General features: G+C 35.7%; 1 protein-coding gene across 5 annotated transcripts in view; it reads right to left on the bottom strand.

The window, feature by feature from the left end:
• ARID4B (AT-rich interaction domain 4B) overlaps nucleotides 1–16,857 on the bottom strand; it is a 137,655-nt gene that overhangs the window by 23,603 nt on the left and 97,195 nt on the right. For 2 of the 5 annotated variants that reach the window (XM_040242709.1, XM_040242710.1), the window contains exon 17: nucleotides 13,736–13,987. The exons of 2 other annotated variants lie outside the window; for them this stretch is intronic. In XM_040242709.1, coding sequence (XP_040098643.1) covers nucleotides 13,736–13,987 — 252 coding nt within the window. Of the gene's footprint in view, nucleotides 1–13,735; nucleotides 14,006–16,857 lie in introns of all 5 variants that reach the window. One more of the 5 variants, XM_040242713.1, reaches the window with a different exon arrangement.

Genomic DNA, 16,857 nt, shown 5'->3' with positions numbered 1-16,857 from the left:
AGAGCTAGACTGCTGGTGCAAACTATGGCCTGCAGCAGCACTGACAGCTCAACCCCACAAGGGCTAGGCTGGTGTCTGCTGGAAGCTGGTGAGGGCCACAGTGATAATTAGGATGAGCAAAGGATGGAATGAGTTCTAGAAAAGTCTGTACATAATCCCTGCTGACTAGCTATGTGGTCAAGACATTCTCAACCTCAGACTTCAGTTTATTCGGTATAAAACAAATATTATTCTTCTAGTAAAAACATTCCTCTGGTATGTATACTGGCACACTAGCACCTACCTGTATATTTACATATTTTAAATTTCCTCATTAATGCTAAAAACTGCATTATGCTTGAGAAGAAAGCAATTTAGCTCCTAACAATATTAGACAGTGAAAGCAAAGAATAAATGGAAAATACCTCCACCCTCTGCAAAGTTGGATGTGAACTTCTAGAAGTTGCTCTTATTAGAATATAGTTATGGAAATTAATGCTATGCACTTTAGAAAAAACACAACACACTGTTTTCTTGTGAGAAAAAATAGTTCATGATGGTTACACATACCATCAACATAAGCTAAACAAAGATATAATAGTATTTTAACCTGTGCTGTGATTCATGGGGTCGCAAAGAGTCGGACACAACTGAGTGGCTGAACTGAACTGAACCAAAGATTCTGTTGTTTAGTTAATTTTGTAATACGAGGTATTTTGACAACCAATAAGTGTACTACTAATTTGACTTGTATTTTTGACATGAATTATATGTCAAGTTCGGATAAAATTCAAATTAGGATAAAACAGCAGCTTTCAGTGTAAGAATATTACCAAGACACTGTACCCTTGTATATTTTATATGGAGCACCAAATACATCAAACAAGCAAGAAACAGTCACTGTCTTCATAGTTACAATGTGCACTGTGAAAATGATTTCTTTACGACTTAGAGGTACAGTACATTGCCTAAAATTTCTTAGGAACAAGACAGGAGGAACCTATACATAAATAAAATAATGGTTACTCCATATGGCACAGGCTGATGCTTGCTACCCTAAGCACCACTAGAGTACAGATGCTATATGGTAAACATCTTCTCCTCTACGGATGGTATCAGAGGACTGGTTATCTTGAGTAATGAATATGGGGGTGGAGTGGAAGCAATGTTGAGTCAGGAAGAAAGCTAGAGAAAGGTTCTGGAATTAGAGGAAACAAACTACACATGCTTCTAAAATATCTGAATAGTAGTCATTAAACCCTATGGTCTTAACTAAACTGTGTAACATTCATTTTTTAAGTTACTGATCATTCTGCATGGTTTTAGGAGATTCTTTGAGAAATTCTTTAGATGTGTTTCCTACTAGAGTAATTATATGGGTCCGTCTAGTCAAGGTTCTTCCAGTGCTCATGTATGGATGTGAGAGTTGGACTGTGAAGAAAGCTGAGCGCTGAAGAATTGATGCTTTTGAACTGTGGTGTTGGAGATAACTCTTGAGAGTCCCTTGGACTGCAAGGAGATCCAACCAGTCCATTCTAAAGGAGGTTGGTCCTGGGTGTTCTTTGGAAGGAATGATGAAAAGCTGAAACTCCAGTACTTTGGCCACCTCATGCGGAGAGTTGACTCATTGGAAAAGACTCTGATGCTGTGAAGGATTGGGGGCAGGAGGAGAAGGGGACAAGAGGATGAGATGGCTGGATGGCATCACCAACTCAATGGATGTTTGAGTGAACTCCGGGAGTTGGTGACGGACAGGGAGGCCTGGCGTGCTGCGATTCATGGGGTCGCAAAGAGTCGGACACGACTGAGCGACTGAACTGAACTAATATGGTTCCATAAGTATTAGCTAATATTATATGACTCCCTTATTATTTGCCCCCTTCTATTCCATTTTCTTCATGCTTTCTGTTTAGGCATTCCTTTGTTCTAATACTATTCCTTTAGGTCTTGTCTTTTCTCAGTCAGATTTTGGAGAAGGAGGTGGCAGCCCACTCCAGTACTCTTGCCTGGAGAATTCCATGGAGAGAGGAGCCTGGTGGGCTACAGTCCATGGCATTGCATAGAGTCACCTGACTGTGCAACTTTCACTTTTCAGTCAGATTTATGCTCTTTTCATAAAATGTAATAATAATAATATTGTTAGTGTTATTATGATTTATATCCTTCAGAACTAGAACACACCTTAAAAAATCTATCAATAAATTTATTTCACAGATTAAGAAACTCAAACCATGGAACTGAACTGACTGTTCAAACTACAGGCTTGCCAAAAAGTACTATGTGAAGAATCTGAGAAGAATGGGCAATGGGCCTGTTAAACAGTGCGACACTAGAATGAGAAAACGTGCCAGGTCCTATTCCGATCAAGTATACAGAAGAGTCCAGACCAGCAACTACAAAGCCTCCTTAGGAATGTCAAGTGGGAATGAGCCCGTGAGGAGGGGGCCGGGTGACCACAGCGTGTGAGAACTCTGGTTAGGGCGGCTTCTTCACATTACAAATGCCCTTGCCCACACAGAGACTGAGAAAAGTGACAGTGAGAAGTCGCTGCATCATATCCAACTCTCTGTGACCCCATGGACTGTACAGTCCACGGAATTCTCTAGGCCAGAATACTGGAGTGAGTAACCGTTCTCTTCTCCAGGGGATCTTCCCAACCCAGGTCTCCCGCGTTACAGGCACATTCTTTACCATCTGAGCCACCAGGGAGCCCAAGAATACTGGAGGGGTGGCCTACCCCTTCTCCAGCAGATCCTCCTGACCCAGGAATCAAACTGGGGTCTCCTGCACTGCAGGCAGATTCTTTACCAGCTGAGCTACCAGGGAAGCCCTGAGGTTGAGACCACCAATGTAAACATTAACAGACAAACCTTTCAGAATGTAATGAGGTTCTAAATATCACCTCAGTTGCCTGACTAATCTTACAAAGGAAAAAAAATGACCAGAAAATAAACTGATGTCATAACTAATCACTGTATTTTAAATATAAAGAAATGTTCTTGCCTGTTATATAATTACTCACTAGAGTATTATTCAAGAGTTCTATATTCTTTACAGAATACTTTCAAAGAACACAAAGGAGAGCAAAAGAAATTGACGCGGAGAAAAAAGCAAACTGATATACCCCAAAATTACTACTGACATTAAATTATGAATTTTTATTTTACTAGTGTTTGTTAATTTAAATAAAGGAGGTAATAATCATGGATTAAGATCTCTGATTCCCTATAAAATACCAAGAATAAAGACTTGAGTAAAATAAAGAGAATTAAGATCAGAACTACAAAAAAAGCTGTCATTGAATCTGTTTATTCTCTATCAACTTAAAACTTTTTACATAGTATATTTAATATTTATTAAAAAGAGATTGCAACGTATTTACTTTAGGCATAAGTAAATAGTCCAAGAAGATAGAATATGGGAAAATTAGTTCAAGTTTAAATATCTTGCATAAAAAAATGAAATTATGGGGAGGTGGCAAAGAGCAGAAAATTGTAGCTTTAAAAAAAAGACCATAAAACCTGTCTCAATTCCTCCTCAGGGTACCATACCAAGTAGGATATTCATTCATCCTTCAAAATAACCTCTTTATGAGGTAGATGAACTTAGAACCTATTATACAGAGTGAAGTAAGTCAGAAAGAGAAAGATAAATATCATATTCTAACGCATATATATGGAATCTAGAGAAATGGTTCTGAAGAATTTATTTACAGGGCAGCAATGGAGAAACAGACATAGAGAACAGACTTATGGACGTGGGAGAGGGGAGGAGAGGGTGAGATGTATGGAAAGAGTAACATGGAAACTTACATTACCATATGTAAAATAGACAACCAACGGGAATTTGCTGTATGGCTCAGGAAACTCAAACAGGAGCTCTGTATCAACCTAGAGGGGTGGGATGGGGAGGGAGATGGGAGGGAGGTTCAAAAGGGAGGGGATATGTGTATACCTATGACTGACTCATATTGAGGTTTGACAGAAGACAATAAAACTCCATAAAGCAAATATACTTCAATTTAAAAATAAAAAGAATAACCTCTTTAAAGAAAACAGGAATTTTAAAAATTAAGTCAAATATAAATTTTCTGGTTTTAAGATGCTTTCCTCCTCCTCTCAAACATTCCCAAATAAATGAACGTTCTTTCATCCCTCAGCCATAGTGGTCGTCCTGTCCCAGTGGCTCTCCAGTACTCCTGATTCTGCTTTAAATACCACAAAGGGAATCAAGATATTAGAATGCATGTTCCGATGCGGACTCTCAACTGTGAATGAAGAACACTATTAACAGCTATTCAGGGCAATAGGTATTCCAAGAAACCACTTCATTGCTAAATACCTAGATTTTCCCCCAAGGACAGCAGGCCTGTTGCTGTCAGCTATCATGTTTTGTGATAATGCAGCTTGAAAGCTAGTAAAGAAATTGAAGCTAAGCAGTTGGCCTATGAACAAAATGACTTGCAACTTTAATTCAAGCATCAGAGTTTTATAAGAATGTCTGAGGAAAACCAGGTACTCTAGATTATTAAAAACTGCACCGACTAGATGCATGCATGCTAAGTCACTTCAGTCATGTCCGACTCATTGCAACCCTACGGACTGTAGCCCGCCAAGTTCCTCTGTCCATGGTATCCTGCAGCCAAGAATACTGGAGTCAGTCGCCACTTCCTTCTCCAGTACTGCCTATAATTAAACTTTAAATTTAGAAACTGAAGAAAGCAACTGGCCTCTTCATGACAAAAGGAAATACAGCTTGCAAGAGCACAAGGAAACGAAAATTACTAAATACTTTCATTAAACAACAAATATTAAAAAACCAAGAAAAACAAATACTGAAACAAACATGAACAAACACTTCGGAATACAAAAATGAAGACTGAACCTGTTAGTGATTAGAACACACTTTTTCAACTCAGTTATCAATAAATTCTTTGTAATTAATGTGTGGAGCCTAGATAAGTATCTCATCTGATATTTAAAGTACTAAGGAAAATATTTTCAAAGAATATACTGACTCGGGAAAATCTGTTGGTATCATCTAACGTTCAACTAATGGAATAAACATGAAAGAACAGAGCGTGGGCAACTCATTTACCTTCTAGCAGTTGGCTCCCTGACCTCCATGAAACGAAGAGAAGGAGAACAGATGATCCCCCAAGTTAAAAACTCGAACGAAACCCCAGACTAGAAGTCTGCACAAGGGCTTGTTCACTGGACAAATATTTGTGAGGTGCCTGTCATGTGAGAGGCTCTGCACTAGGCACTGGGCAGTGAATGCACCACAGCATCTTCTCACGGAGCTTACCGCTTAACAGAGGACAACAGCGGTCAGCCATGGCATGGCAGCAATACAAATCTTCTGAACCCTTCCCAGAAAAGCAGTTACAGAATATTTGAAATTTTAATGTGTTGAATTAAAATATTTATACAAAGCTAAAAGGAACCATTCAGAGACCATAGCATACTTGCTCTCACCAGAGAAAAATAAAGAGTTCTAAAAAGAAAACGTTTTGATTTTTGTTTGGATGTGTTGGCAAATCATCTAAGAAATCATTTAGCAACAATAAAAATGGAAAAGAGCATTCATCAACCAGACATAAGATACCAAAATGGTTACTGTGCCCACAATGATTCAGATTTTGGCTCTTTTTTAAACCCAACTAAATCACTGTCAAAGAAATATTATCAGTCATGTATTTACATATACCTACACGATAATTACATGCAGAATAATGCGCAAATAACTTCAAAAGCAAAACTGAACTGACAAAATATTTTAAAACTCATTATTTAAAATACACATACAGATTGTAAAAGATAAAAATCTAGTAACCAACCATTAATGTAAGTGAAATATTAAAATCATTTGTACTTTTTCTATAAAGGAGAGACTCATTTAGCAATTGCTGAACAATTATGTATTTTGTATCTCGCCTATCTATATGCAAAAAAGATAACATACATCATAAAACTAACTTAGCTTTAAAAACCTCACATCTGAGATGAAAATTTAGGCCCTCTTAGCATGGAAAGGAATTTCCCCACTTAAACTGGGTAAGAAAATATGGAGGAAAATATGTTGTAAGAGAAGAAAAGACCAAGTTATGAGAAAAGCAGCACTAGTTATCAATTACAAACTTTATAAGCAATTTAACTAGGTTACCTACTTTGTGAATTTTCTATAAAAATCTTGATTTAGACATTTATTTTTAATGTGAAAAAATACCTAAAGCAAAATTTATAAAGAGACCTCCTGAGTACTGTTTAATGCCTTTAGTCATGAACTTAAAACAGGGCTTCCCTGATGGTACAGTGACTAATAATCCGCCTTGCAATGCAGGGACATGGGTTTGATCCCTGGTCCAGGAAGATCCCACATGCTACACAGCAACTAAGCCTGTACACCACAGCTACCGAGTCTGAGCTCCGGGGCCCGAGTGATGCAACTACTGAGCCCGTGAACCCTGGAGCCTGTGCTCTGCAACAAGAGAAGCCACCACAGTGAGAAGCCTGCGCCCCGCAACTACAGGAGACCACACTGACCACAACTAGAGAAAGTCCGTGTACAACAATGAAGAGCCTGTGCAGCCAAAAAAGTTTAAAAATAAACTTAAAAAGATAAAACAAAACAAAAATAAAAGCACAGTAGTGAAAAAATAAAATTCTAAGCATGCTCTTAACATTTCATATTTCCACCCCAGGTAACAGTGTTCAAGTCACACCAAAAAAAGCAGGAATGGTTTCATCATAATAGAGAAAAGAAGAGTGATAGAAACACTACTATTATCACATCATCATATGAAAGACATAAACAGTATAAGAGAATGGCGTTACAATACTATAGATCTGTTTTCCTAGAAAATTTAACTGTGTAAAATGAAACAAAGGTCTTCAGGCAGAGGTAGAATATAATGTTAACAACACATCACAGAACATTGTACCAGGACTATAAAGATCACTGTAAATGGTTAACAACTCTGGCACTCATTGTATGTTGTGATGCAGCTACTGACTTCTAAAAGAATCCCCAAAGTTTGTTTTATGAATATTTGATAAGTTTAGGGGGTTAGTATTTTTGTGCACATTTAGACAAACATATTGATGTACCTGCCAATCTATAAAGCTATGAAATGGAACAGGTCCAAGTTAATGGTTTACAGTAAATGTACCTATCAATCTATAATAAATACTGATGGAACAGGTCCAGTTAAATAAGCACTCCGAGAGAGAGAAAAGCCATCTGAGTGCAAAAATACCTGAGTTTACTCATCTTTTTCACAAAGGAAATGTTTATTTTCACTTGCGCTGAAAAGCCAACCAACTCAAAAGTCATTTTTCTAAAGAGAAATTATATTTATGTTCACTTTACTCACTGCTTATAAGCTTTCATTTAAATTTCTCTACATGAAGGACTGTCTAATATAAAGCATTTTACATGGTGCAAAACAATTTTTCACATGAGCAGTAACATACAGCTCTTGACTTCCATAGTAGTTTTCCATTTTAATGCTTTGGATCATAAATGTAAGTGAACAGGCTACGACAAGGGTTTATAGAGACAAGAGTTTGGAGATGGCAGTGAGGTATGAAATGGAAGTTATATGAAGAAGGGCACATAAGAGGAGCTGTGCACAAAGAGGGTAAGGAGGCTTAGAGACAAAGGTATGGGCCATGTTCCCTCTCTCTCCTTAAAACAGACTGACAGATATTTACTTGGAGACCACTGTCAAATGGCCTTCATTTACAGCTCTTTAGCTTAACATGGAGTGGAAGGAAAGTCACAGGAGTGGAAGGGAAGCCACAGGAGTGGGCGCGTCTAGTCTATTTGAGTCTAACTCTCAACCCCATGTTATCTGCAAATTAGGAGATGGGCTCTGTGTATGACCCAAAGAGGTCATTAAAAAAGAAAATTAACACAAGATGGACCAAAATGCTAAATATTAAAGCTAAAACTATAAAACTCTCATAAGAAAATGGGGACATTTTCCTAACACTGAACTTGGCAATGTTTTCTAGGATACAAACCAAAAGCATGAGCAACACAGAAAAAAAAACAGACAAATTGGACTTTATCAAAATTAAAAACTTCTGTACAGCAAATGACAATACCAAGGGTGAAAAGACAATTCTGTGGGTTCACAGGAGAAAATATATGCAAATTCCATGTCTGATAAGGGATTAGTATACAGAATACATAAAGAACTCTGAAAACTCTTTAACACCAACAAAAAAACAACCAATTCAAAAATGGGCAAAACAAAAAATTAAAAAAAAAATTCAACATCAAAAAAGTGACTCAAATCAGAACTGGAAAAACAGAAATACAGTGTAAATTAAGTTAAAGTGTATACAAGAATAAAAGAAGAGAACAATTAAAAGAGAGAAAACACATAAAGACAAGAAATAAGATAGAAAAGATAAAATAACTGAGAAGTGGTTTTTTAATTTTGAGAAAGGCAGAAAAGAAAAATAAACAAGAAAAGTAACTGCAGCTGTAGCAGTTGGAACTCATGTAAAAAGTATCACAGAAAGAGTGATCAACTGGGTCAGTTACACAGGTAAGGCAAGTAAGAAGTTAAGAAATAAGGCTGAACAGTTGACAGTTCTGGAGGTGCACTGTGGCATGAGCCTTACTGGGTTGGGTTTACACAAAAACAATAGAAAAAGTGGATAACAAGTGTAAATAACTCAAATCATTTTTGCCGGATGGAAATGGAGCAAAGAAACAGCACAGTAGAAAATGCAGGGTTAAGTTCAAAGGAGTGTTCTTTGAGATGAAAGAAGTAACTGCAGGTCTATATACAGATGGGAATGGTTTAGAAGAGAACAAGAAACTCAAAATATACAGAAAAAAGAGGAGAATTTCTGGGCCCATAACTCTGATTTTGGCAGAAGATATGGCAGTTAGAAGATGGGTTTTAGATAGAAGCACGCTTGTTCACCTAAAGTGAAAGATAAGAAGGCATAAAATATGGCAGCATATATAGGTAAGAAGGTCATGTAGTGGAATTCTGTAGAAATTTTCTTCTTTCAATGAGGTCACCAGCTGAAAGTGGGCATGGAGAGAGTTGCTGGGGCTTTGAGGAGGGAAGAAATATTAAAAAAGAAAGATTTCTGTAACTATGTACAGTGATGGATGTGAGTGAATTACACTTACTGCAGTGATCATTGAGTAATATATACAAATATCAAATTGTTATTATTGTACACCTGACTATAATATTACATGTTAATGATACCAATAAAAATTACAGTAATAATTAAAGATTATGCCATTAAAAAATAAGAGTCTGAGAAAGTAGGAAGGGCATGGGGGGAGGACATACAGTGCCCACTTGAGGTTCACAGTCATAAATTTAAAACAAGACCAGTCACTGTGGTTGTTGATCAACTGCACAGGTGCAGGCAAGGAGGAGGAGGAGGAGGAAGAGTGTTAGATTTAATCAGGATTCTTGTGGTTCTGTCAAGCAGGTGTTGCAAAGCAACATAAGAGCAACAGAAGAATATAGGGGTATAAAAAAATTATAAGAAATGATTGAAGAATGTAAGCAACATAAGGAGAGGTTGAGGGCATTAGGGGGTTGTAAATCCTGGTGGGGTACTTCCCTCACCTGGACAAATTCCTCAATAGGGAATATTTCTTTGTACCTTAATGCAAAGCGCAATATTGGCTCATAGATGTTGAACTTATGTTTGCCAAATAAAGAAACATGTTTGATAAACAGTGGGTGCATGCTCACAAAAATGTGATTAAACCAATTGGTTTCTGAAAGCCTTTTATTCCACCTATTCCCTCCAAGGAAGTGCCAATTTGCTTAGAAAAATACGGTATTTTTAAAATGAAACACCTTTTCATTTCAAGTAATATATTCAAGAATAATTTACCTTATTTTCAGTTTTCTGTGACATAATATGGACTAGAACTAACTTGTTATTTGAGTTACAGTTGAAATTTACAGTGTCTCTTATTTTTAGTTGAGGTATTCTTTAATGTAGTTGGTAATCATCAACATAAAAAATAAATTCTCTAGTCAAATTCCCAAATCCATGGTTATAGAAAGTCAAGGTGGAAATGGAGAAAAATAAATCAGCACCAATACATGATAGAATATTGATGTATTTTAAATCCCATGCCAAGCAGTCTAGATAGTTCTAACACACAAGATTGTAAATATAACTGAACAAGGCTATTTGCTACTGAACAAAGATAAATCCAACACACTCAAAGTTATGGCCAATGAATTCCAAACTGTAACTTTATTTTCAAACATCAACCCCATGTTTTATGGCATGACCTAGAAACCTGAGAGTGAAAAGGATCAACTAGCTAATAATACTAAAAGTATCTAATAATAAAATATAAACATACTAAAAGTATCTAATAATAAAATATAAACATCACTGAGAAATTAAAACAAATATAACAGACAGCCTACTATTACAATTACTGAAGTATGACTACCTTTTTTAACGTATGGAGATATATTTTTTAAAAGAATAAAAGAGAACACTACAATACAAAAAAGTGATCTTATCTTTCTTTTATGTATTTTCCCATTGAATGCGATTTTTGGATGTTCTTAAAATTCTGTAAACAAGCATGTGGTGAAATAGTAAAGACCATATAGCACTGGACAGCAGCCTTACATGTGGTCATCACAGCTGAAAAATTCTGTAGCTATGTTTTACCATTTTGGGCTTCCCAGGTGGCGCTAGTGGTAAAGAACCTTGCTGCCAATGCAGGAGACATTAAGAGACTGAGGTTGGATCCCTGGGTCAGGAAGATGCCCTGGAAGAGGGACTGACAAGCCACCACAGTATTCCTGCCTGGAGAATCCCATGGACAGAGAACCTGGCGGGCTACAGTCTGTCTGTGGGCTCACAAAGAGTCTCACACAACTCAAGTAACTTAGCACTGAAGCACTGATCAGAATTCTGGCTATTTCTCATAAACCTGATGTGAGTACATTAAAATGTCTTTTTTCTCATTGTAGTAGTTATTAACAAATTGGCCCAAACACTATCTTATGTTAAAAAAAAAAAGCGACATTTTCAGTTATGAAATAGGGGTATAAATGAAAATTAACATAAAGGTTTATATAGAACTTCATAAAAAAGAAAAATGTAGAAATCATAAGAAAACAGTATTTTTCTAACTAAGATAGATATTATTTTTCTTAAGAAAAATCTGCTTTCTGGAAAATGTTTCCTATCAAACAAAACTCAAACAGCTCCATACAAAATTTCCTAAATTGCTACTATAATGAATGACTGCCAGTGAAAATAAAACTATTTTCATGAAACTTCATGCATAAATCTTCACTTCTAATTGCACAACTCAAGTTTAAATTCAGAAATCAAGCTGGAGCTCTCCCAAGTAACAGGAAGACAGTTGTAGAGCTGATGAGGATTTGTTGAGGTCCTCATCAGATTAGCTTCAGATGTAAAAGAGCGGCAAAACTCACAATTTCTTATTCATCAATAAGACAGACTCTTTGGGTATTTATTATTCCAGAGAGAAATGGAAATACTAGAACAGTGACTATAAAAAAATAACTGCTTAATCTACTGAAGTACAATTGTTTTCTCTGTGATGCTGGAGTCTGTAGACATCCACTCTATAGGTCTTCATCAAGATGGTAAGTTTTCTTCTTTTGAAAGTTCGTACCATACAAATGCATCAGTTGTCAGGAGTAGATGACATCCTTCTCATTAATTCAAGTTTGTCTTGTTGGACTAGGTCTCATTTTGGTTTTCTATGTTATTAAAAACTTGAATGCCTCAATTTAAAATCTTCCCTTTCTCTACCCAACCCTCTATCTACTTCAAAGCACAAGCACCGAACATTCTTCCTATCCTCTAAAATCCAGGTGCTGCTACGATAGGATTACTCTTTCCTTTATTGAATCTTTTCTTAACAAACAAAGTTGTAACTTAACTGCAGAATAATTTCATGAATGTTTCAATTTTTATCTATGCCTCTATTTAATGAGATAATTAACAGAAAATAATCAAGTCTGTTACAGTTAAACTTGGAGAATGCTTAAATTCTACCCACTGGTCACAGAATTAAAGCATTTTATAAAGACTACTAGGAAAACTGCCTCATTATATAACCTAGCAGAATAACTAGAAGGAAAGAATTGAAAACAAACAAAAAAACATAAAAGATGATGTATCTCAGATTATCTATCTTGTGGGTCTTACATAGTAGTTATTAATTTTCACGGGTACAGTTTTTCCTTCCTAATTTTAAACTAACATATTTAACATTTACATCCTGGGTCAAAGTGGAACTCCCTCTACATCTATATTTAATAAAATCAAAATGATTAAATATTACAGACAGCAAAATATTCTGATAGCAGCTCTGTAATCTCAAGTATCTTCCTCTGAACATGATACTAATAGCCCTTCAGGTGAGGAAAGTCACGCACCACAGAGACAGCACAAGAACCGACAGCCAAAAGGATAAATTACACACAGTGTTAAAAAGTGGTATCTGGAGAAGCTTATGTTTCATCAGAACAATACTGATAGGTATTCTTAAAATCCAAAACTTTGTTAATCTTTCTGGTTAGAAGTAATAAAGGGAAAAAGTCCCAAACAAAACTCCTACACATTTCCTTATGACTTAAGTGCTATTTTCTTCCAAGCTTCAGAATGGAACAGAACTGCACTATTCTCAAATTAGGAAAGGTAATCAGATTAGACATGCTTCCAAAGCTTCCTACTGCTGCAAAAAGACAACACAAATTGTACTTTTAAGAAACAGAGAGTGTATTTTTTTTAAGAAACAGACACTCTGGAGATGATGTTTTCTTAATCACATTCCAAACCACAGAATACAGTGTAAATAGAAATCATGAGAACTGTATTCCTCCTTGAAAACACTAGGTACACCTTGACACCACCACTGAAAACTAAGGATGGCAACCTTTTCAAAAGCTACAACTCTTATCACAGGCTACTTCAAATACAGTATCAGACATTCCAAAATAAATAAGGTTTTTCTTAAAGATATCTAGATGCTCAGATCCCAAAACTAGTTTGCCAATTTTGGATAAAATTCAGATATTACCAAAGGAAACTTGTATAAGAAGAAAACTCAGTCCTGCTTTTCAGTTCCCTAGGTGAGTAGAGTTGGACCATGCACCCTATTTCAGTCAAGCAGACTTGCTCATATTTCAGTCATTGTTTCAAACATAAAAATTAATTTCTGAGGCTTCTGAACAAGATGTCACACAAGAGCTGCTAATGCGGATATAAGGCCTTCCTGAAATTGCTAAAGCTTCCTAAGACATAGCAACTTTAAAATCCTGCCTACTAAAGGCAAGAAAATGTGATGATTTAAGAAGAAAACAAGAGGTTACCGTGGAAAGGTAGATGAAAATGCGAGAGAGCAGAAGCCTCATAATTGGCTTGTAGACCTCAAGAAGCTCAAATCCCTTTTAACTTTTAAAGAAATTTTTCTATCATTTTACCAACAATGTTGCCCCTATTAATCTACACGCATAAAATTAAAATCAACTACACAGACTTTAGTTTTCTAGACTAAAGTATTTGAAGTATTGAAAACAGTAAGTAGGAAGTCACTGAGAGAGGTATTTACAAGTCAAAACTCCATGTTTTTTATATGGTATACTATGACCTCAATTGGAATACTAATAAATCTATAATTCGTTAAATTTTAAAATAGAAAATTACTGTACAAGATTTTTTAGGTAGTAATCACTAGCTAAAACTCAAGTTACCTCACATTCCATCCGCAGTAATGCACCAAGTAAAGGACCTCTCCACCTTCGACATCAGAATCTTTAATACTAGCTTCATACATTTTTTGATTTTTCCCTCGTCCATACCGCACTTGGACTTTCATGCCTGGTGGATAGCACTCAAACTCCTCTTCCTCATTGTTGTCATCATCCTCTTCATCCTCTTCCTCCTCCTCCTCCTCCTCCTCTACTTCTTCATCATCTTCCTCTTCCTCTTTATTCGTTTCATCTCTTGAAAGGTTTAAAAAACTGCAGTTAATAAAAGACACTTCATAAGCTTTTCAGTTCCAAACCACATAAATTGATAAAAATCGTGGCTGTGATTGTTCCGGGAACAGCAGGTTCCAAGCGTATGATATTCTCTGAGTTTCAATTTAATATTAAAAACTAAAACTGTATGAGATGACCATGGATGATTACAGAAAGATATATTCAGAGAAAATGAAAACTGAAAAGTAAGTGTATTAAAAGAAAATGTCCAACAGGCAGAAGAACAGAAGTTGTGCTGAAGAGCAAGAAACTAGCTAGTAAGGTCGACGCTAACATTTTCCTCATGTTTTATTGTAGAAGTTTTTTACAACTCAGTTAACAAAAACAAAAATCATCGTAACTCATAGCCATTTTCTGACTAAAAAATTTTTTCATTCAAATATTTCCAACCTCCAGATGTTTAAACAAGTTTTTACTAGCCAATGGCTAGTTTTAATAATTAAAATAATTTCAACCAGATTTTCTGAAGTTGTATTAAATGAAATATTATTTCACCTTTTATAGGAATATCCTAAGTTCACATTTAAATCACATCAAGTTTTTTCTTTCTATTCTTCTAAATTTCAACACAATTTCTGCTCTCTTTTCTCCATATTTACCAAAAGTCCTCTTCTACCAATTCTCTCAACTTTAAAGTTCTGAAGAAACAGGCATATGAGAGACCAGTTGCAAATATGAAACTGAAAGTCATTTGCATTCTAGAAGCAGCAATGCAACCATTCTGGTCTTCTCAATATCACATGCTTTCTAAAACAATCATATTCATTTTATATTGATCACAAATTTGTATTCAAGAAACTGGAGGAAAATCTTAGATTATAAATTTTCCATGCACTAGATTTATTTTTTAAAAACTTCAATTATTTACTCTGCAGTATGTCTATCCTTATTACAACAGTTTGCTCTCAAAAAGAATCCATCACTTTATAGCTGACAAATGAATAAATGTCATAAAATAGAACCGTAAGACAGCTAAGTAACTAACCCTTAAAAGTTAATGGGCATAGTATGTAGATAAAAAAATCTTCCTCCACTAATAATTTTAGTTTTATATTCTTATATGCAAGCTTTCTTAGCGATAACATACTTTATCATTCCTAATTACACAATTATGTAGGCAACAAAAAATAAACTAGAAATAGTGTCACAACTAGAACTGTAAAGCTTTTTTATTCCTTCTATACAGTGAGGCAACAGGGATGAAGGGAAGCTTAATACACTTATGAAATTAAGTCTGAGTTCACAAAAGTACCAAATGAGTCAATTTTCTCTGAAATGCATCACAAAGTCTACAAAAATTCTTAAGAATTACTCCTATTTTAAAGACTTGTTTATAGTCAAATTGGTACTTAAAAATTAAATGAATCCAGCTGTAACCTGAGATAAAAAATATGAATTCTACTACTGAAAATCTATTAACATTTCTATAATGAAAAAATTGTAAGTAAAGCTGAAATATCTAAGAAACTATCAGAAAGGCTGAAATATCTAAGAAACTATCAGATAAACTATTAACAACTTAACTGACATATATATGTAATAAACACATGTAAAATTAAAACAGTAAGGCTTTTTCTGAAAGAATACTACTTGTTTAATCAGAAGATCATATCATTGCTCATCAGGGAGAAAAGGAAGCATATTCTGGTAGATACGACAAAGATGGACCATACACCAAAGAGATTTATCATGCATCTCAGAATCACTATATAAAACACAAAAGATATAGATGATTAAAAGTTTAAAACGTTTTAAGCAAAAACTAACTCTAAACTGTACATTACATTATTAAGCCAAAACTATATAGGACTAAAGGCTTCCCTGGTGGCTCAAGGGTAAAGAATCTACCTGCCAAGGCAGGAGACACAGATTCAGTCCCTGGGTCGGGAAGATCCCCTGGAGGAGGAAACGGCAACCCATTCCAGTATTCTTGCCTGGAGAATCCCATGGACAGAGGAGCCTGGTGGGCAATAGACCATGGGGTCGCAAAGAGTCAGACACGACCGTGCGACTGCGCGCACACACACACGAAGCACTGAACACAACCGGCAAACGCCAATCATAGCTAGTACAATCCTACTTTCAGTGGTAGCCAGGGCAATCTTTTATGTAATCTGGAATAAAAACCTAATACTCTGTATTAATTTTTAAAAGCAATCAAAAATTAAAAATTAGAATTTCTCATTTAATGTCAACCTCAGACACAAACCAAATGAGTCACTCAATAACACACTGAACTACAAAGAGGCAAACAACACAATTACTGGCTATCAGCCGAAGCAAATATTCTCCCCCTCCTTCTCTTCTCAGTGGCAAAATCAGAGGTAGATACATCAAAAAGAACATAGAATGTCAAGAAAGAGAGCCTTTCAAAGTATAAAATGTAGCTAGTATACTAAGCGGATGTATGTATTACACACAAACATAAACACAAAACACACACATATTACATGAGTTATCTTTTACATTTTGGGAAACCAAATGCATCCACGAGGACTTTTTCATCCGAACTCACAAATTTCAAATTTCCCAAGTTTGACGTCACATTCCAAAATTAAGACCGAAATAACTATTACAGGTTATTAGTACCTACTACGGGCCAGGCACTGAACCAGACATTTTACATAAATTCAGTTATTTAATCTTACACACCTGAACTACAAAGGAAGGACACTGAAAGTTCTTTTACCAGCTAATTACTTAGAGAAAGTTTATATATTAGGTAAATATTTATATGTTAATTCTTTACAGTCACAAAATTTTCTGTTGCTCTGATCTAAGAAAATCCAGAGATCAGTGTTGGATATTTCTAACCCATAAATCTTCTACAG

Source organism: Oryx dammah, unplaced genomic scaffold (genome assembly GCF_014754425.2).
Source record: "Oryx dammah isolate SB20612 unplaced genomic scaffold, SCBI_Odam_1.1 HiC_scaffold_6, whole genome shotgun sequence".
Classification (NCBI taxonomy): Eukaryota; Metazoa; Chordata; class Mammalia; order Artiodactyla; family Bovidae; genus Oryx; species Oryx dammah.
The sequence above is the reverse complement of the archived record's forward strand: the minus strand, read 5'-3'. Positions and strand labels throughout refer to the sequence as shown.